Genomic DNA, 23,102 nt, shown 5'->3' on the forward strand with positions numbered 1-23,102 from the left:
GGTGCTGACGAGGCTGGGACTAGGCCAGGGGTTCTTGCAGATGATGACTGCTCTGTACTCAGATTTGACAGCCCATATACATATGAACAGCTAAGCTCTCGCAACCACAAATAAAGTTTCACAATTCAATTGATTGGTGATATACAACACAAAAAGTAACATAGAAGCAGATCCTTTGGTGTGAATCCTGTCCCAGCAGGATGGAGTTTTAATGGGTCCAGACTTGAGAAAAAACAGGCTGACTGTTTTTTCTTTATTTGTGGTTGCGAGAGCTTAGCTGTTCATATGTGTATGGTCTTTTGACTCCTTAGACGGTTAGGGGTAATTTTCCGTCTGCTCTTAACGCACCACCCATTCACCATCTATGTTCTTTCATACTTGAACGTTTAACCTGAGGTAGTGCGCCCAGATTATCTGAACCCTAAAATTCCCTTCAGTAGTATATGACAGCCCATATACGCCTGGGGTATCGAGCGACGGATCCGATCCTCATTCGGAGAGGCACTTGTCAAGGGTGCCCCTTGTCGCCCACACTCTACACGCTGCTAGCGGAACCGCTGGCTTGTGCGATGCGTGAGTACCATAGTCACCGAGGGCTGAATTTCCCCAATTACCGCTTGATCATCTCAAACTACGCAGATGATACCCTTCTGTATGTCCGGGAGCCAGAGTAAAACCTGGCGCCACTCTTGCGAGAGGTGGTGCGGTTTGGGGCTCTCTCGGGGTTGACGGTCAACTGGAATAAATCTATTGCGTTCCCTCCGACCCCGGCTACAGAGCAATTTGAGATGGAGTATCCCTTGAGGTGGACCACTGATTCGGTGCGATATCTGGGGATACAGCTACACAAGGACCCGGAAATAGTTATGCGAGAGAACTATGGGACCGCCATGGCGCGACTGGAAGACAATGTCAATGTTTGGATGGGTCTCCCGCTCTTGCTGATAGGTAGAATATCGATCATGAAAATGATTGTATTGCCTAGATTGCTGTATTTCTTCACTAACATACCTATGGTTTTGCCGAAATGTTTCTTCAGTCGCCTTAAGTCCTTGATGATAAAGCTGGCATGGGCCGGGAAGCAAGCTAGGGTGCAGTGGAACGTCTTGGTGTTGCGATACCACCTTGGAGGTCTGGGAGCACCGGACTTTGAGCTATACTTCCGAGTGGCGCAGGGCGCACATGTTCACAGCTGGATACATGACAAGGAGAATGCACCGTTTGTTCAGCTTGAAAGGCTTTACACGGCTCCTAAGCCATTGCCAGCTATAATATTTGATCCAGTCGACAGGCGTACAGGATTGCTAGACTCATTAAACTCGCCCAGGCACGCATGGCAGGTTCTGCTGCAATACTACGGCGGGCGATTCTGTATTCCCCACTGATGCCTATTGATTGGATGGCTTGGCCTTGGCTGTGCTCGGAAAAAGGTGTCGTCTCTGCCCTGAACGACCTGGGCATAACTACGGCTGGCGATATGTTCGAGGGGGGGGGCGCTTAAATCGATTGCTGACGTGCTTACACCAGACATTGTGCCCACTGGTCTACAACGCTTCCAATTTTACCGAGTTAGAGGGGCCTGGCGAGAGCAACTGGGTGATGACTTACTGGAACAGGCAGAATTGTTGGAACTCTCGCATGTGATTAAAACAACCTCCCCCCAAAAGATGGTTTCCACCCTGTATAGGATGACTATAACAGGCAGAGCGACAGGGTATAGTAAGGCACGGATTGAGTGGCAGCGTGACTTGGGGATGGTAGTTGATGATGACATGTGGAGCTACTATTGCACAACACGCAGCGTATTTCCCTGAATGGGAGACACCGATTGATACATTTTAAATTCATCAATAGAGTTTATCACACCCCGGAGAGAATGTGCAGATTTGGCCTGCATGACTATGCGACTTGCGACAGATGTGGGGTGGGTAACGCAGGGTTCTTCCACTTATCCTGGGAGTGCCAGGGGGTGCAGCAATATTGGGTCAAAGTGTTCCATACTATAGGAAAGATATTGGATGATGAGATAGCCCCATCCCCCGCCCTAGCCCTGATGGGATACTCGAAGGGACTGCCCAAAGCTCAGAGACGTTAGTGGATATGGGATTGCTGTTAGCTAAAAGGAGGCTGGCTAGATGCTGGATGAGGGGACCTCTCCCTAAGATAGAGTACTGGGACAGGGACTTGACCTACTGTTGCACTCAGACAGAGAATTACAGTGACCTTCTACCACTGAAAAGCAGGCCTAAGAATTTTTGGGGGTTATACATAGAATACAAAAGGCAGCAAGCTGTGACTACAGAGGGGGAGGGGAGAAGCGAGGAGAGCCGCGCCACTAGGCCACAAGTTCATGATGCTCCGACCCCAGTAGAGGTGTGATTTAGAGCGGGCTGCTATGGGTCATGTTAGATGGGGCCGCCAACACGCCGGGGGCCTTCTGCAGGTCCAAGGTTAAGTGGGCGCGAACAGGAAATATAGGGACCCACCACAGGTTCACGGAGCATACTGCAGAGATGATGGCATCGTTCGTTGTTTGTTTGTAGAATTGTAGAAAACGTGACAGCAATTTATATATCCGACATGTCCCAAAGTCGGGGGAGAGCTGAAATGACTTGTAATTAACGCCGCCCGGCCTCCGGGATGTGGGCTGAAAGGCTGTGTTTGACTAGTGAAAACTGGGTTGCGCTGTCCCGGGTGAGGCGCGACACTCTCCGACTGTATGGAATGCAACTGTCGCGGTTAAAATAAAATAAAAAAAATAAAAAATTATTATCACCCCAGAGGCAACACTTGAAACAGACTTACACAACCCCTGCACAGATAAAGAATGGGTCACAATACTGGAAGGCCCCATCCATGTCCCCAGGAATACGCGCATCCGCCTAATACAATATTATACTATGCAGAAAGCATATCTCACTCCAGCTAAAATTAATAAATATTTTAATCGCACTGACACCAGCTGCCCATGCTGTCGCCTCACAGATGCAGATCTCCTGCACATGTTATGGTCATGCCCACTTCTTACCAGATACTGGAAGTCTGTTACAGCCGTGTTATCCCACTGAACGGGACGCCCTGTACCTCCCGCGTGGGAGCTGTGCATACTTCACCTCTTCCACAAACATAATCGGCAAAAGGTCACCTCCTGTTTCCTCAATTTAGGTGTGCTTGTGGCCAAAGATTTGATAACTAAAAGATAGAAACCCAAACGCCCTCACGCGCTAGCCTGGAGGCGCTTTCTGTTTGTTTGGGCCAAGGCTGAGAGTCTTGCATTGCATAAAGAAAACACGCTAGGCATTTGCAAAAGCCCCATAACAGCCAACTGGGACGCCATTTTGCATGATCTACAGAATGAGGGGCAAACAGACACAGATTCACCAGATCCCATAAGCACCACAGAACAGAGGTTAGAAGAGACACACTAATCTTGGCGCAGCTGGGGGCGGTACCGCTGGATTCGGGCGGAGTGTGCACCTCTCACCAAGGGTACAGTACCTGATGCCAGTTGATTTGGAATTGTAAACTGTACTCACACTTATTATGCTTGGAGACCGGGGCCACATTACGTCGGTTCAAGTTTACCTGTTTTTTTATACTTTGTACCGTTCCTTATTTCCCATCTCCCACAGCTAAAACATGGACCTGGTCCTGGGAATAATCCTTTGCTAACAGCATGTAGGGTCGACCCTATATACAGCATTTACCACTGATCGCAACATATTGTTGGCTAGGATATACATGACACGTCAAGCCCAGAGATCACAGTCACTGCACCTATCGCTGACCATGTAATTGAAATAAATATGTGGATTTGCAGTTTTTATCCTACGAACATGTGTAGCATACCCAGGACTGTAATTATCAATGAACACGTGAAGCTTGCAATGTAGCTGTTTGATCTCGTTAACGAAAAAAAAAATAGCTTTATAAAAAAACGCCCCGAGATGGCATCATACAACAATCTTTCCGAGCTGAAATGTTTTGCTTGGTATGTGTCACACCGCATGATATCTTGACGCTTTGTGTGCTACCAGTCAACTACAGTAACAGGCGTGCTGAGTCAAGAAGCCCTTTCAGATCAGAAGGCATACCCTTAGGGTACAGAGATGTGTTTCCCACGGTCCACAAGAAGTGTCTGTGCAGCTGATCCTTCCACCGGTCTTCCTTTGTAACTGAAAAGGTATGCATACAGCTGCCGTTCTTAGAAAACGCCATGTGGTGTGAGACAAACGACATCGACATAAACCGACTACATGACCTAGCCATGACACTCAATGCCCTAACTCGACTACACCGCTGACATGACTCAGCCTCGCCTTCCTAGTTACAACCTCCTGACATGGAATGTGCGCGGCCTGGTTAACCCCCAGAAGCGCAGACACATCTTGGCGTACCTAGATAGGCACAACATACAATGGGCCATGCTGCAAGAAACACACCTCAGTCCAACAGCTGTACCCTCATTCGCGGCCCCATGGGCAGCCCACTGCACCTTTTCCTCTTTCTCTACATACGCAAAAGGCACCACCTACTGGTTAAACGTACTCTCCCTTACAATGCCATAGGCTCCTACTCTGACCCAGCAGGACGATACTGCATCCTGTGGAGACGACTAGCTTACCAATCCATCACATTCATCAGCTTCTATGACCCCAACACAGATGACTATGAATTCTTTCATATCCTGTGGGGGAAGATTGTAGACATTGGCTCAACACACGTGGTCTTACTTTACATTGGATCCAACAATGGATCTCTCGCACCCTCAGTCGCACCACTATTCTAATGCCCAATGCCACCACAACAATATCGATTGACGCCTGGCTACATTTCCACCACAACAGCAGGGACGCCACTTGTTACTCTACTGCGCACTCCTCCTGGTCACGCATTGACAGATGGCTTTTATCCGGAGGTCTGATACCCTGGATAACTTGTGTCACACACCTGCCGCGCACCTACTCGGACCATTTGCTCATCCTGCTGACTCTCACCCCCCCATTATAAACCCGTCATACAAATCCTGGCGCCTACCTACACACGCATTGTTGGAACCGATTTTCAAATCAGAATTAGAACAGGAGATAGAGGACTTCTTTCCCAGCAACATAAAGTTGATGCTGCAGTACGCCACGGTTTGGGAGGCATTCAAGGTCACCATCTGTGGGGTCTGCAATTCTAGAAGTGAGGGGATATTAAAGGATATCCATACTAATCTTCACAACTTGGAAAAATAACTTAAACACTTAGAGGCCCAACTGCAAGAGATACCGCCCCCCCCCAAGCATACAGGCGAAAATAAGAAAGACCATATCTAAATATCAAGAGGCTGTGGATATGGAGTGTAAATTCAGGGGAAATACCACCGTGCTCTGCAATATGGTGAGGTCGAAAGACCAGGGAAAGCATTTGCAGCAACTATCCGCCCACCTAGATTTTCTAATACGATACTTGAAATACACCTAGATTTTCGAATAGGATACTTGAAATACCGGACGATGAGAAATGCGCGCACAGAGATACCCAAGACATCCTAGGAGTATTTCAGAAATTTTACAGCACATTATACAAGTCTCACAGGACGCAGCCGGTAGACTTTACTCCTTTCTTTAAGGACACGGCAATCGGGTGGCTAGGAGATTCCCAAAGGGAATACCTTTTGGCCGACTACGAAGACGATGAGATAAGAGCTGCTATAATGCAGTTACAGTCAGGCCGTGCCCTGATGGCCTCACGGATTAATTTTATAAAACGTTCAGATCTTCCCAATCCTCCGGCAGGGCTACGAGGAAGCTAGCGATACGAGGACACTAACCCTGATGATGTGCAAAGTGCTCATCATCTCCCTCCAAAAGCCTGGGAGACGCCCAGACCAGTGCAACTCGTACCGCAAGCTCTTCCTCATCACCGTTGATGCGAAAATCCTGGCCAAGATTACTGCGAACCGCATCAGACCCCTCATAACCACCCTGGTGCTGCAGGACCAATCAGGCTTCATTACCGGGAGGGCACATTACACAACCTCCACACCTTATTCGCAGTCCTGCAAGTCATTGACCCTGAGACAAATGCGGTGGCTGTCTTCCTTGACGGAACATAAGCCTTTGACTCCCTAGAATGGGATTACTTAGTCTTTATATTACAACGGATGGGTTTCCCTATACCCTTCCTCTCTTGGAGCCAACTACTATACACCAACTTACAGGCCAGTATACTGATAAATGGCATTGGCTCGCCGGCCTTCAGCATTGCGAGAGGCACAAGACAAGGGTGTCCGTTGTTGCCGCTCCTCTTTGCCCTTGCAATAGAGCCACTAGCATTTAAATTACGCCAACACCACAGAGAACACACCCTTATGTATCCTGAATGGCAATTTTTAATCTCACTATATGCGGATGACCTTACCCTCTATCTCTGAAATCCTAGAGACAGCCTGAACTCGATACTACGGGTACTGATATTTTCTGGAGTAAGTCCTAAATATTCCCTTTCACTGTGGCAACTTTGAAATTTGATCCAGATACCCCTTCACCTGGTGTGCAGATGCAGTCACATACTTAGGCATTGTAGTTACTAGGGATAGGGAGGAATTGAGGAGAGCCAACTATGGGAGAACTCTGGATCGCCTAACCGACAAGATCACCAGATGGATCGCAATGCCAATATCCCTGGCGAGCAGAACGTCGCCGATAAAAATGGTAATCCTCCCCAAGCTCCTATATTTATTTATTACATTCCCATACGCTCCCAGCAGACACTTCTTCAAAACTCTGAAATCTCAAGTTCATCCGCCTCACCTGGGGAGGTGGGGGGCAGGAACCATGGCTAAACTGGACACCCTCACTCGCCCATTTGCTGCCGGAGGCTTTGAGATCCCTGACACGGAATTGTATTTCCATTGCGCACAAGCCCACTATGCAGCGTTCTGGATGGACCCTCCACCCTACATGCCCCACCTAGCAGTGGAACACTGCTTTATGGCCCCAACCCCACACTCGGCCTTTCTTAGCTCGCCCATCCTTCATAAACGCACTACTATGACCACAGTCGAATGCACAACCCACGCTTGGAGAGAACTGGCTGGCCGCCTCAAACTTGAGTTATTATATTCCTCCCCTGCTGCCTCTTCAGGGCAGACATGACCTCCCCGTCACGCAGGAAGGCGGCTGCCGCCAAATGCTTAGAAAACTCTCTGTCTTAAAATGGGGTGACCTATATAAAAACGGGACATTCTGCACCCGAGAGGAGTTCTTTTGAAGCAACCCACCCACAGGTCTCGAACTTTTTCTATACGTCAGGCTGCGCCAAGACGTCAAATTCACTACCCTGGACTTTCTACATGAACTCCCTACCATGGATCCCTTACACAACCTCCTTCAAAAGAAAACCCCCACACACGTTGTCTCCATGTTATACCGGACCACCCAAACAGACAGTCCACACACTGCCCCTGCTGCACGAAAGCATTGGGAGGAGGAACTACACCTCCTTCTAACTGACGAACAATTGATCTATTGCTGTCAGCAGACGTGCAAAGTGTTGGCTAACAGTAGACTGAGACTGATCCACTACAAATATTTCCACCATACGCCTGCAAAACTTCCACTTAAGGGATTCCGACTGTTGTGACAGATGCGGTAGGGAAGGTGCAGGTTTCGCCACTTAGCCTGGGACTGCACCCCGGTCCGACGATACTGGGGAGAGGTACTAGAGGCGCTTATCCAGATGACTGGAATTCACATACCAGACTCTCCACTCATTGTGCTGCTGAGGTACACTAAGGAGCTTGATGCCTGATTTAAACGGTTTATATCACTCGTGCTTTTACTGGCCAAAAACACTATGGCGTGTAGATGGGGGAGAGAGAAAGCACCCACATTTAACCCCTTCCAGGCTCATGACGAGATGGGCTCGTCATGGTGTAGCCTCCTCGCACGCTGATGACGAGCCCAGCTCGTCATGTAACATGGGTTTTTTAAAATCTCAGCATAGGTGCAGAATTCCACCAGCGCGCATGTGGTTAAAGACTGGTGAAAAGACCTGATATTTTGCCACAAACAACTGCTTACCTAGGTTGAACTGATACCCCTCTCGTCCCGCCCAAGAGACATCTGGGCTCCCTTGCAAGTGTATCTCCTTGCTCAATCAAATACTGATGATACTGAGGGGCGTGAGAGGGGGAATAATGGATTACAGCACCTCAAAGGAAATGTGGGGGCTCCTGATGAACTTGGAGGTACTTGCAGCACAACTTTGTTACAGCACGCAGCGACCGGGCGCTGTAGATAGTCAATGCAAACGCCATGTCATTAACAATATAGTCATATGAAAATGTGGTACTGGAACGATTTGAAATTTTGCTAGAATGGGGTTCAAGTGTTTTTCTGTTTTTATTGTACACAAAACCAATAAAACAGATTTAAATTCTTTTTTTTTTTTTTTAAAGTCCCAGACTCACTTAATGTGGCACTGCAGGCAGTCTTTTGTTACTTGCCAGACAACAATTGAATTCTCTTCGGCTTACCTTGTGTGCTGTCACAAACCACCTGTCATTACGTAAGTAAATGAAAACCTTATTAATTCTGGAAATGCGATGTTTCTTTTTCTTAAATCCCCATTAGCAACAGGACACCTTGTTATGTTATCAGTCCACTGTAATAATATTTGTAATTCATTTTGCATTCATTCTTGCAACAAAATATCTATAATCAACTGATCTGGGTTCAATTGCTAGCACTGATAAATAAATTCTCTTTCACTTTGATCATTATGCACTGAGTTGGGTTCCAGTACTATCAGTGTTTTGGCTTTGAGGCTAATGATACAGGTTAATAATGCCCTAGTCCTGAATCCTAGCAATAGCAATACTTGGAAAGGTGTCATCTAACACGTGTGGACATATGCTCATCGCCCTATACAATGTAGTTTCAGATCTTTATTTTCTTTTACCCTAAATGTCAAATGTGCCAACCATCCATGTCTCAAACATTATTTTAAGGCCCTTGGAGTATTTTCAATGTATTGGTTTAATGTCTTCACAATGGAGCACACCAAAATACTTCAGAATAAGGGTCTGTTTAACGAAGGTCAATCTACAGTGCCAAACCAAAGGCATGCCAATTGCATGCCCATCTTTGCCCAGTTTGAGCCCGGGCCAGGAATCCAGGGCAATTTTCGTTGGACCTACTCCTGGGAGTACTTGTTCTCTTGTAATCTTGGAGGTTAAGGTGTTTGACCATATGCCTTCATAATATGAACCCCACTGAGGGGAGACGCTAGTTTTAAGTATTGCAATTTATGTTTTATTTCGGCAGTTTCAATAGTTTCACATGTCCTCAGAAAGATAGTACATGGTTTTTTTGTTGTTTGAGTAGTTTTCCTTTAAGCAAAAATAAATTAGATATCTTTAACTTTTTAATTGATCACAGCCCTGATGCAATATTTATGACTCCGAGGTGGTCAGGAGACAAGATTGTATGGATACAAGTGGGGTTGGTATTGCTATTGTATTAAAATTCATGTTGTTATGTGATTCTTTTTCTATAGATGTTACGGTGCCTGTCGGCAAGAGTTTTATCTTCTCGCTCAAAGTATCACATAACTTTTCCCTCGAAGGAGCTCTGAAATATCACCCTCTGTGACCAGATACCAGTTTCTCTCACTATGACTCAACCTGCACAAGTAAATATAGTGAGTCAGGTAAAATCTACCACAGAGCCATAAGAAAAGCCTGCTCCACTTTCTTTGCCTCAAGAATTGATGGTTGCTCTAATTCTTCTAAAGAAATATTTGATTTGGACAACACCATGCTTGATCCTACATCCAATTCGCCTACTGTAGCTTAGTTGCTATATATGATCTGGAGTATTTTTTCTCACATAAAATCTGTATGACCTTTCTTTCCGAGGCCCAGAAAGTTCCATCTGCTGAAGTTTGAGATTCGCACAATTAGGATCCATGCGAGTCTACTCAGTGAGAGGATTTCCAATTCCTTGTGAATTCTGTCAAATCAGGCTCCCATCTGGACTGCACCACTATTATTAACAATGGTGCTTTGCGATGCATTCCACTCTGGAAGTATCAAGGTCACGAGCATCATGTAAGTTGTTATAACAATTCTCTTCATGATAGGGCTGGCCAATCTCATCTCCTGTGTCATAATCCAAATCTGTGTCAAAGAGGGAATGCAGAGTACGCATTCTCCCTTGTGAATACTTGGGTGGAGCAAGCGGTGTCTTGAGAGAGGTCATGCGCTGCCTCATTCAAGGTCAAACCAGTGCCGCCCAGGAGTCCCTGAAGCCCTAGCGGTGACATTACCCATAGCGCCTGCTGAGCTTGACAGTACCATCACCAGTAATGAATCACACTGTCCAGAAATGACTTGAATAATGTACCCACACAAGAACTTGGGTGCTCGCTTCAACCCCTGCCTATTTGCTTTTGCCCATCAAGAATTCGGAGTTGAGGAGCTACGACAGCAACGAAGATGGCTGCATAGTCTCCCGGCTCCGCTGACCTCCGTCTTAGGCTCCAAGATCCTGTCACTTATCCTGATTTCCTGCCCCGGATCCGTGTGTGTGAACTAATCCGCACTCCGATGGTGGGATCCCGGGGTTTTTCTGACATTGTGGAGCTGAGTAACGTCGAGGACCGATTTGTGGCCTAACCCAGTCTGGAAGCTGGGGTCTCGAGTGCTGGCTTGGCCGGGTCTGAGTTGAACAACAGCGGACTGTTGAGGGCGGCAGGGTCCGGTCTCCGGAACTTTCAAAATTTTTGGATTGCTTTGCTACCATCTGCAGCCTGGTGTTGTGTTGGAGGTGAGGAGACGAGTGACGCACGGTGCTGTGTTGCAGGGGTCCCTGACCCGGAGGCCCGGCACTTGCATCGCCGGCGCGCCTTGGGTTGGAGTCTCGTCGCGCACTAATGCATGCTGACGGTTGGTCCCTCACGGCTCAGTCCTGCTCCGGCTGATCTTACCCCGGAGAAGGCGCCTCTCCTTGGGGATCATTATGCCTGAGGAAATATAGAACGGGGCGGAGCAGGCCCAAAGTGGCCCGTCATTGCGGGAGGTGCTGGCGGCCCTAGAGGCACTACAGGCGACTGTGGCAGCTCAGACCTGCGGCCTGTTGTCGGCGGCAGATGGACTTAAAGGACTGAGACAGGATCCTGACTCAATGCCCGAGACCCGGCAGCCAGCTTGCCTTTTGATCGACACCCCAGTGGCGAAATTAAACCCGGTGCTGGAAGCTGTGCCTGCCCCTACAGAAGTAGATCTACTTGAATGGGCTGTGATCGGTGACTTAACTAATTTTTTGGAATCCCCGGCTTTGCAGCTGTCAGAACATTCAACTGCTGTCCCTATCCTGGAACCTTTTAATTGGTAATGTGAACTGTTTTGGATTGTGTCGAACCCCCTCCCCAGTAGTTATATCAAGATGGCGGATGTGATAATGCCTGGCTTCGGAGACAGGAAGGGACATCGTCGGTACCAGCGGCTTACTTTGAGATCTACTGTTCTTTTTCCATCTACTGAACTATGTTCCGACCACTTCTGCGTATCTTTTGACATTTTGATGATGGGGCTTTATTCGTCTGAGGGACTCGGCGAATTCGATCGACGGGGCCAAGGCTGAGACTGTTGTTTGGGTTGTTCATTGTGGTTGTATCGGTAACGGGACTGCTTCATTAGCTTAACGGAGTCCAAGGCAGGGTTGGTGGTTCCCCCCGGGATGTTTTCTCAGTTTGGACTATTCAGATGTGACAGTTTCGGGGGGACCCCTTTGTTAGGACGGGGGGGAGAGACCCGGAGCACGTAGAAGAGAGCCCTCCTCCATTTCCCCTCTCTGGGTGGGGTTTAATTTCTTTCTGTCTTTCTCTGGGTCTTTCTATATTTCGGGTCTCAGTTCTTGGGCGACAGGCACGCTGCTAGGGGGGTAGGCTGTAGTCCTCTGCAGGGGTGCAGGGTGGGGGGTTGGGGGATGGGTGTTTTGTTTTTCGGTTTATTTCTATGGCCTTTTTTCTTCTTATCTTTCTTTGCCCTTTTCTTTTCTTACTTTCCAGGGCCAGTGTAATGGGTTATTTTTCATGTCCATGTCTGCTGTTTCATATGTGCCTCAATTCTCGCGATGTTTCCGGCTACTGGGCGGACATTCAGCTGGCGCGAACTGTATTTGTACGCTCGCTTATCCTGAATAGTATGTTTTAACGCCGCTGACTTACACGAAGATGATTTAACTGTGGACATATGCTATTTCGCACCCCCCCCTTTTTCTGCAACTTGAGATATTGTATGGCACCTGATCCTTCTATCTTATATTATAAAATGGAACCTTTTTATCCTGTTACCAACTTGATATGTTTTACAACCAGTATGTATGGTGGACGTGGCGAATCTGCTCCCCGGGATGCTGAGTCGAGGTTTTGATTGTTTTATTGTGTTGCAACTGCTTAGCGGCCAGCCCTGGGGGTTGTAGGCCCGTGTTTGTACTTGGTCGAAATGTCAAATAAAGGTTTTCCAAAAAAAAAAGAATTCAGAGTTACAAATATTAAGTTGGAACGTTGCAGGTCGCTGCTCTAAGATATCAATAGCTGACTGGCAAAAGTTAGTCAAATCGTATGATATTATTTTAGTGCAGGAAGCCTGGGAAATGAATCCCATAGTCTTTAAAGGCTATAGGTGCTTTAGTCTCCCGGCTGTTCCATCCCGCTCTGGTGGGTGCCTCAGGTGGACTGTCTACATGGATCAATCTCTTAATTGGAGGCCTTGCAGTAGCAGTGAAAACTCCTGGAATTGACTTCAAAACCGTCTCTTATAAGGGGGCTTTGACTCTATTTCTCATAATTTTTTAGAATAATGATTTTTCGAATGTCTCCAATCAAAATTTCCGGGCCTATTTTTATTTATTTCAACTTCTGTAGAGGTCAAATCCCAGCAGGGCCAGTAGCTGTACCTTTGTCTAGGAGGTGATTTCAACACTAGCTTACCCTACCTGAGGGTGGGGATGTGGTCTAACAGGTGTCAGTAAAGCAACTGAGCCGGGAAAAGACCTACAGTCACTTGTTGCCTCCTCTAATTTATATAATGCTTTGGAAAGGGTTGGGAAAGGTAGGCATGCGCTGCCTAATTTTAGAGAAAGGAATAGCTCCTCAATCATGGATTATATTTTCATTTCCCATAATTTAAGGCAATTATTGACACATGGCACAATTGTTAGTACCAACTTCAGGGACCACACCCTGATCGAGTTAACTTTGGCTGCAACTCATAGAAAGATTTATCTGATAGTGCCAGGTCTTACCAATTTATCACCAATATAACAGACAACATAAGGTTGTGCTGGAAGCTGCCTGACCCCCCAAAGTTTCTTAATAAATTGATAGCTGAGTATTTGCTGTTGGTCATGGGCTGTTTATCGGATAATAACAATAGCGAAATGATAGTTACCTCTTTAACGGCCTTCTGCAATAAAATTAGACTTTCCCTTTTCAAACCCATGAAACGGTTGTCTCGCTGGTTTAACCAGGAATGTTCACTGACTAATCGACTTCTATGTAGAGCCTTAAACACACAGCGCCGCGACCACACACGTGTAACAGCTCTGCGGAAGATTTATAAAGCAATAAATCAAGAGGAGGAATGATGTCATTACCCAGCAGTGGTTCTTACTAACACTGCCCGTACACAAGATAGTAAGATGTCTTGGAACGCTGTGTCTAGTATTCGCTCCCTAGACCCGGGTGGCCTGCAGGGCCGGACTGGGAACCACAACCGGCCCTGGCAAAGTGCTCGGCCGCCTCCCCCTCCTCCCCTCTCGGAGGATTGGGGGTGCAGCCGAGCTCTTTGACGGGGCCTATTATTGGACAATTTTGGTACAGGGCCGTAACAAAAACGGCCCCCAGGGGCCCAAAACCGCCCCCCACCGCTGCGGCACAGCGGGGGATTGCCCGGTGCCCGCTATGGCCAGTCCGGCCCTGGTGGCCTGAAGATCAGTTGCCACATAAACGGTGAGGAGTAGGTTCTTCACTTTATTTTAGTGTTTTATAGAGCGCAAACTTGACCCGTTGGGTATCAGAGCGCTTTACAGGAACAAAACAGTATACAATAGGTTTGAAGTCACAAAAGTACACAATAGTATAGTAAGGGGCGGTGTGCTGGCAAATAAGGGATAGAGGGTACGTATGTACATTTTACATTATACATATTACTCGTGGCCATAGTCTCAGATGGCTCTGGGGGGTTGAGGCGAAAATTAAACGAGGAATTTTGTTGCCATATACACAAATAATAATCTCATTTGCTCACAGTCATTGCATGGGGATGTTTGACTTTCTCTAGCCATCTCTCTGCAGGAAATTACGACTGCCATTCAGGGAAAGCGCAGGGGGGAAAGCACCAAGGCTTGATGGTGTTTCCATCGATATCATCAAATGTAATGTAAACCTTTGGGCTCCATTGATGACTAATGTGTATAATAATATGAACTGTTCTCTAAATACTGGGCGGAGTTCTGTGCAACAGAATAGTAAATGGCCCAATGAAAATAAAGTAATAAATACATATGGTTTTTGAAGTGGCATAGGGACTGTGGAGCAATGCCTTAAATTAAGCTTGACCTTTGGGAAATATACTGTGGCCAAACAGTCAACATTGCATCTGGCCTTCATAGACCTTTCAATAGCTTTTGACTGTGTCAATCGGGCAAAGCTGTGGCAATTGCTCGTCAAACTAAAAATGGTCCCATCGATAGTACACTTGTTGATCTCTCTACACACAGGTACTTAGGCCCTGTTAGGTCAGTGTATAAGGGGGAAGTTTCGGATGAATTTAGCATTGGTCGGGGGTCTGCCAGAGGTGCGTATTAGCTCCGCTCCTTTTATTCAATATATAAATGATCTCAGAACTTATTAAGACTATCGCGAAGTGCCGTTGGTGAAAGGTACCAACACCTGTCAAGGATTACTTTATGTGGATGATGCAGTTTTAATTGCCCGCATCCCCAAAGCCTTGCGTCTTTTAGTCCTTTACTTTGTGAATTTCATGACAAATCTTGATCTACAGACTAATTTTAGGAAATCATTTTTAATGACTTATGACCCGAACCGTACGCTACTTCAATCCATTACTGTAGGCCCGATTATTTTTATTAAATACAAGCACTTTTTGCTACTTGGAGGTCACCTTTAGTTCATGTGGGTCATGGTACCCACATATAGCACAAAACAGGGTTAAGTTTTCGAGGGTAGTTGGGTCATTACTCAGCTTGCGTCACCAAAGGGAGGGAGGTCGCTGTCTCCCTGCTGCAAAAACTTTTTCAATGTGCCCCTATTGTGATTTATGGGGCGGGAATTTGGAGATTATGCGATCCTATAAACTCCAGAGGGAATAAAATTGTTTCTGCAGGAGAATACTATCAGCCCACGCATCTACTTTTCATTTCATTTGCCACAGCGAGCCGGGTTTCGATTATTTGAGTGATTATATTCGCAGTCGCCCAGGTCTTTTGTGCCTGTATATTAGGAGCTCGGAAGAAATGTAATTTACAAAGACCATAATTTCTGAATGCTGGGCATGCGGCAAGAAACTCTCGATCCATAGGCTGGCGTATGTTAAACAATCTCTGGAAGGAATTGGCCTAATTGACATGTTTTTAGACAGAGTGCCACGGGCAGCCATTGGTTGGAATTAAGAGTAGATTTTAATATTAGAACAGGACAAAACAGAAAAGCTACGGGCGGAAAGCCAGAAACAAAGCATTACGAATTATTTGCATCTCAACCCAGGGGAGATCCCCACAAAATATCTGTGGAACACAAATAGGAGCTGGAAATGTTTTCTATTGTTCAGCCTTAGGGTCTGGCACAATGAAATATTTCCTATGCTTCCTGCTTTGGTTTAAGCATAAGCTTGATTCTAGGATATGCTCATGTGATAATCTGTTTAATCAAAATATGAAGTATTCTTTTTTCTGTGGCTATTATAAACTGTATACAAAAAAATCCTTGTGCCTTTACGCGGCTTAGAAAGTTAATATTTAGTTCGCAGGACTATCGCTTTTTACAAACTTTGACAGATGATGAAACTTGCTGCTTCTCCAAGCTGCAATACGTTCCAGGAGGTCAATGCTTTTAGAATGATTTTATTGTTGATTCCTCTGTTTACATTTTAAGCAGTTCAATTATGCAGGATGCGGGCCTAGTACAATTTAGAACACTATTGTTTTATCTGATTTTACATAACTTGTTGTTTTATAATATGTGTTTTAAATTCCATTGATGGGCTGTGTATTTTGGTGCTATTGCTCTTTTGCACATAATTTGAAGGCTTTTATTGCTATTTTTAGCCGAATAAAGTCGATTCTGATTCAGTGCTGCCCCGGAGTCAGAAAGTACCATAAGTACCTCATCTTCTGGTATCAATGGATTCAGTATCAGTGCTGGTAATTAGTGTGGACGTTAGTGCCGGAGGTGGAGTCAGGAATGGAGCTGGAGAAGGTCATGGTTGTCTCGGATGGTCCAATCGGCACAGTGAACCCGGCGGCGGTATTCCAGATGGAGGGCATATCAGCTCCAAGGAGCCCCAGAGAGAGTTGTCAAGGATCTGAAGAGCTGGGCCATACTCTACATCTGTTTTGATGGGCCATCCTCTACATCTGTTTTGATGGGCCATCCTCTACATCTGTTTTCTGTTTTCATGGGCCATCCTCTACATCTGTTTTCATGGGCCATCCTCTAAATCTATTTTGATGTAGAGGATGGGCCAGGAAAGTCAGGTTGTGCAGGAACGAATCGCAGCATAGGCTCCAACATCAACTGAGTTTAGAGTGAGATTTAGTAGTATGGCGCCACCCCCACGTTGAATCTGAAGAGTGGGACTGGTGGGAAGGCGCCAAGTCCCATTTAGATGTCTTGTCGTTTTTCTTTCATTACTCAAAGACTTTCATTCAGACTCTTGCGACATCTTGATCTAGAATGGGACAGGTATCAGAATTGTTACTTGGAGCATTCCTGTTGCGAGATAGTCTGGTGCCTGCTGATGTAGAATTTCACCACACAGTCTTGGATGACCTTTAGCTTCATCGACATGCAAAAACTGAAGACCTTGGAGTCATGACTGGACCCCAGGCACTACATGCAAACCTGATGAGGGTCTCTCACAGATATTTGTTTGTCCCTACAAAGTTTTAAATCTGTCATTTTGGTAGGTAATGTTTCGCTTGCACACTGTTTTACAATTTTAAGTGGTAATAGGTGTCCTTAAGAGACAAGAGGGAGTTTTGGATCCCTGTCTGGTGGAGTTAAAAGAAAAGAAATTAAGTCAGTGTGCGGGAGTGGCACCTAACTAGGCTTCTCACATCACTCCCAGAGTAGAACGGCATCAGTGCGGAGCCATACTTTTCTGTCACCAAAGCATGGACGTCCTTTGGATGTGAAAGTTAGAGCACACTCCACGATAGGGTTATCTACCGCTACAGATCTGTTCGCCGGAATATACTTAGCGGACATCTGCAGAATCGGTACATGGAGTAAATGGCAAACATTAACAAAGGATTACTGCCTGGATGCTTCAGTGAATAATGATGCAGCCGTGGGTCAATCACTTCTTCGACATCTATTTCAATGTGTGAGCTCCTCTTTACATACTAAGATTTCTTTTACTGTCTGCATGCCACCTCTGCTTACAGTACTTTCTGTATGGTAATAACTGCTTGCTATACGGATTCAAACATGTGAATCTATGAAAGATTCAATACTGGAAAAAAGTAAGTTACATAGTTATGTGCTGTGGCTCTCTGGGATAGATATATTTCATATATTCAGATGTGAACCTCTCTTCTCATCGATAGGAGCGCACCACATTTATGCGTCTTTCCTATAACCTTTACACTTGTGCTGAAAAGTCTGAGGCATGGTTGCCCTTGTGGGAGAAGAGTGCTTCTGGAGATGCTTCGTGAATGGCTATAGTTTGATACTTATTAAAATGATGTGAATTGGCTATCAATGTCATTTGACTATGCTTGCTGTGCAATGGCTTTCTTTATACTATTTGTTATAAATACCGTTGGACTCCCACCTCAAAGATGGAAAAGATTCAAGCATATGAATCTAAGAAACATTCATTACTGGAAAGCTTGCTATCATTCCAGAAAGACCTGCAGACTCACCTCCTAACAGCTAAGCTTAAATCTTACCATGTAATTCTGTTCAAATTAAAGTTCCTTTTCTTCTCTATCCCTGTTCTAATGTGGCTAGGCAGGACTATATATCTATCTTTAATAAATAAATACATATCCACCACTCTAGCAATATTAGTGCTAGATTAACACATTTAGCTGATTGCATGCTATCTTTCTTCATCAATAGCAACCACAATAAATACCCCTGAAGAGAATACACGATAAACCAATCACCAAGGACAACCCTGCTTTTTTCCCTAGGACTATAGCTAACAAACCTCAAATTGAAAAAAGGGGCCTTTAAATGTTAATTATCTGTTGCAAAAACTAAGATGCCACAAAGACCTAAAATTAAAGTATCGGAGAGGTAAAGCTTGATGTACTCTGTGGCTATCTTTATCAAGATCTTGGTGTTTAATTCTCTTTCTCTTAATATGGTTCCATATTTGCAATTATCGTATTGTCCAGTGAAATACAAAATACTTGAGCTTTTGATTCATCTGTGTTATAATCATCATATATTTGATCTTCTATGTATCCCACTTCTTGTATTATACAAGCTCCTTATTTAGGTGCAGTTTTCGAATATAAATGAACTTTTTGTCATGTCGTTATTCACAGCCACATGATAATTAAGCCTGCTTGAATATATCCATGTTTTCTGCATGGACTTCATTTTCTTTTTCTGTGATTGTCTTTTCAAAAAATTAACAAGGTTTCATAGAGATAATATTATCTGGCATTCCAGTGAATACTCTAAACAAGAAGCACACTCTGCTCACACAGTAATGGATTGTCCTGACAAGCTTTACTTTAAAAATACCTACTGAAACAAATACATCAAATAACTAACAGAAATGCAAGCTCACCTGAAGTTGTGGCTGGTGAGATAGTCAATGACCGCTGGCTTGATACGGGCAATTCCTCCCTGACTATGATTTCCTCTTCCAGTAATCACAGACAGATAAGGTTTTCCACCAGTACGCTTGTATTCTGAAATTAAAAAATGTCAACATCTAACAAACAGTTCTTCCAAGGTCTCAAATTATAAGCAAACTGCTGGTTGTTAACACCATTTACAATTGTGGCCCACACTGCGAAAAAGAATTCCATATAAAACATTACTAGAATACAAGCCGATCCTCTAAGTTCTTTCAATTACCCTTTCAATTACCCTCCTATTTTCACTTTCCATTCTTTCAGAACAAAGACTCTTGTTACCAAATATATATATATATAGTTTTAAACTGAAAAAAAAACATGACACTTTCCACGGTAGTCCATCACAAGGAGCACATCATCTAGGTTGTATCTGAATGACTGAAATGGCCTTTTGTGGGATGCGCGTAGATGATTTTGAGAAAAGTTTTACCTGTTCCCTCCCAAAAAATGGAAATACAGGTGGGAAAGCAACTGTGTTAGGTACAACGCTATAGTTGCAAATTTTTCTCATAGCTGATCATGCACGCTTTCACAAGTTTTTACACATGGTAAATCTAATTTAATTAATACTAGCAAAATTTGCGGGGGTGTGGTCTCACTGGCGGCAAGATGGCTGCACCTTGAGTGAGCTCTGCCGGACGAGAGAATTATTCGCCAAAATCCGGGAAGTACTAAGCTCATCCAGGCATATACCAAACGGGCCTGTGCTGCTGAGGTTTCCTGGACGACTGGGCGCGTGGACGTCTGATGCCTGCCGGAGAAGGTGCTAGCTAGGCGCCGGCGGCCAAGACCCAGACCTCGGAGCCTGGGGGTTAAGCTGCTGCCTGGTAATCATCCTTCGACCAGGGGGGAGACCCCCGCTGGTGCGTATGTTCCTGTCGCCTGTGGCAGCACCATGACGCTTCTTGGCCAGGTGGCATCCGGAGCGCAACCTGATGACTGCAGAGGGCGCTGCCCATACTGCTAGGATCTCAGCCACAAGCAAGGAGGTGACCCTGGGAGGTGAGCGCTGTGCCCTGCAGAGGTTGGGACCCACCCACCCTGCGATGGTACTGCCGCTGCCAGACCGGCTTGGGCTACCGCCGAGCGCCAGCAGCAGAGCACCTAACTCATGAACCACTCGATAGGGGGGACAAAGCAGACACACTACGCGTGTTGCGGGTGGAGGTCGCCCTAATGGTCTAGTCTAGACCATTAGGGCGACCTCCACCCGCAACACGCGTTGAGCGCTGAGGAAGATCTGGCCGGACTCCCCCCTGTGTGCGAGCTACAGCTGGTGTACTAGATTGAAACTTGCGGAGGTTGACTTTATTAAAATGCAAGTCGTTTTGCAACTTCTTTTGCAAGGGAATCAAGTCGAGATATTGCAAAAGAAAGTGAAAATTAAGTAATGCAAGATATTTTCCAGGTCAAATCTCACGATCCAAGGAAGAAAGGCAGCTATAGATAAATATATTGCTTAGGTTATACAGTGAGTGGACAGTAAGACAAGTTGCTTTATGACTATTTGGATATCAGGAAAGCCGGAAATCCTGCCCTTCGAGATTATTTAAATTTGTGGCAGTCTGAAAAGGAGAGTTTTGAGTTCCCGAGGTGCAAGAAGTGCCGATTTTTTAGCAAGATCTCAGTCATAAAACCTCTATTTGCACTCACAAAGTGTAAATGAGTGCACAGTGGAAATCTACAACTCTGCTACAACAAACTTCAACTTTTATGGTTTCCCACTAAATGATACCTAATCAAATTATTTGAGATTGGTGTTCATGAGGCATTTCTAAACTCTTCAGAATAATTGTTTTCACATCAAAACCATGAAAATGAAGCTATTTTTTTACTTTACTAAGAATAACTGACTAATCCAAAAGCCTTTATTCAGATGCAACTGACTAGTGTATACGTATATATATATGAAACCTTCGTGAGGCCACCCAGATTAATAAAAAAGAAAAAACTGGAAAGCTCTCACTTTCTGGCTGCCCCCACCAGTAGTGGATGGTGGTGGGAGTGCTGCGGGCGGTGAGGCGGGGTGGGGTGGGGGTGGAGCAGAGTGGGGGTAGTAAACTATGGAATACTGCCCAACGGAGGTGAGTAAACTAATAAATAAATAAAACAACACGCTACATTGCTAAATGTGATGCAGCATGCACAACGAAATTTGTTTTATTTATTTGTTTACTTACCTTCGTTGAGCTGTATTCCATAGTTTACTACCCCCCACCCTGCTCCACCTCCGCCCTGCCTCACCCCCCGGCAGCACTCCCACCACCGGCCTCTACTGGCCCCCACACTGTCAAAGCATGAACTTGGTATGAATGGAAATGCTCAGACGAGAGCTTACAAATACAATAGGTTTGATTTGACTGGCCCTCTCTATAGAGTACAGTCATAAGCAAGTGCATCCATTCTGAGTTCAATAGAGGAAAGGCTGAAAAAAGTTTCTATTCACCAGCTCCACAAAGAACAAAGTAGGCTGGGGCGTCACTGTGTAAACTATAGGTGTGAGTATTTCATCAGGCCACATTTTTCCATTGCATGCTGGTAATTTTAGTTTTGTTACTTTCATTGTAAACAAAGAACTACATATTCCTCAATTCAAAACTATGAACCTGCACAGTTTTTTGTTCAATATCTTGCGTTATAGTGTCACTCATATTTTCACACAAGATATGCAAATGTCACACATAGGCCTACTACCAACACTGAAATGTCACACATATTCACTCTAAAATTTTAGTAGCTATTATTGTAAAATTAAACAGGGCCCACACATAAGTCTCCATTTTAAACCACACGTTTAAAATTGATTTCTTTTCCTGATGGTGGCCTTTTTACATGCTTTGCACGGATATGATAGCATACTTAGAAATAGTTCTGTATGCAGGACATTTCCTAGTAGGAATATTAACAAGTTGCAAGTAAACTCCATCCAAGGCTAGGAACATTGAACGCAATGCCCTTGCATTTGGTCGTCCGGTTGGAGACAGCTCCACTTCTCAAAACAAAAAATTGCATCAGTTCTGTACCTTTGACACAGTACAACTGGAACAGTGCTTTTATAATATAAATTACCTCTGTGCCGCATTTCGGTAAAGGTTCACTTTTTCTGTTGGGATTGTCCTGGAATGCTGTGCAATGTGACTGATATGCAGCCCTGCTGAATCTAGCCTTCATCCTGCAAAGGACATTAGCCTGCTTTACACCACATCGGCTTCCAGGTACATCATACACAGGTACAGGGAGTTGGTTTGTCCCACGAGATCTGGCAGAGGATACTCCTACTATGCTCTCGCTAGTGTATGTAGAATTAGGTAGGAGTGTACATATACATATAATCACTTATTCATATAACCACACAATATTGTTATAATGGTTGAACTGTTTACATTTTTCACCATTCTTCTAATGCTGGCAACAATGCTATGTTTCATCCTGCTAATAACTGAAGCTCATGTATTTTTTACACAAGAATACAATTGCTTCAATAAATATTTGAAAAGCCAATGTGTATATCTCTTCCTTTGGGCATGACTGAGTAACAGTGAAAGGCTAGATCTGTTTCCTTGATTCCTTGGGAAATTAGTGTGGTTATGTACTGAGGTTGCAGACACCATCTGGTACCCTGGTATGGGTAGGGGTTCAAATGGGCTACTGTGAGCTAGCCAGGAATTGAGCGAACATATACTGATGGTGTGTGTGGACTCAGTCCCCATATTCTGATGATTTTGTTGTTTGGATACACAGTCCTACTTAATTCGTAGGAACTGTATGACACTATGAGGCCGATTACAATGTTGGGCGGACACTGTCTCGTAAACGGGATTGACCGACCACCGGTCCACGGTCCCGACTACCTGATTAGGCTGTAACTGAACATTGTTAGGTCGCATTTCGACATTCCCCTATGGGAGCATGTACTACTGACTGTTTACGGCCGTAGTACATGCTCCCATAGGGAAATGGGAGGTGGTGTTAATCCCTGCCCTG

The 23,102-nt window shown here is 45.2% G+C and overlaps 1 protein-coding gene across 5 annotated transcripts in view; it reads right to left on the bottom strand.

The window, feature by feature from the left end:
- N4BP2 (NEDD4 binding protein 2) overlaps nt 1–23,102 on the bottom strand; it is a 1,381,310-nt gene that overhangs the window by 106,984 nt on the left and 1,251,224 nt on the right. For all 5 annotated transcript variants that reach the window (XM_086963958.1, XM_086963954.1, XM_086963956.1 and 2 more), the window contains one exon: nt 19,046–19,169. In XM_086963958.1, coding sequence (XP_086820084.1) covers nt 19,046–19,169 — 124 coding nt within the window. The remainder of the gene's footprint in view (nt 1–19,045; nt 19,170–23,102) is intronic.

The sequence above is a fragment of the Lissotriton vulgaris genome, chromosome 3_2 (assembly GCF_964263255.1).
Source record: "Lissotriton vulgaris chromosome 3_2, aLisVul1.2, whole genome shotgun sequence".
Classification (NCBI taxonomy): Eukaryota; Metazoa; Chordata; class Amphibia; order Caudata; family Salamandridae; genus Lissotriton; species Lissotriton vulgaris.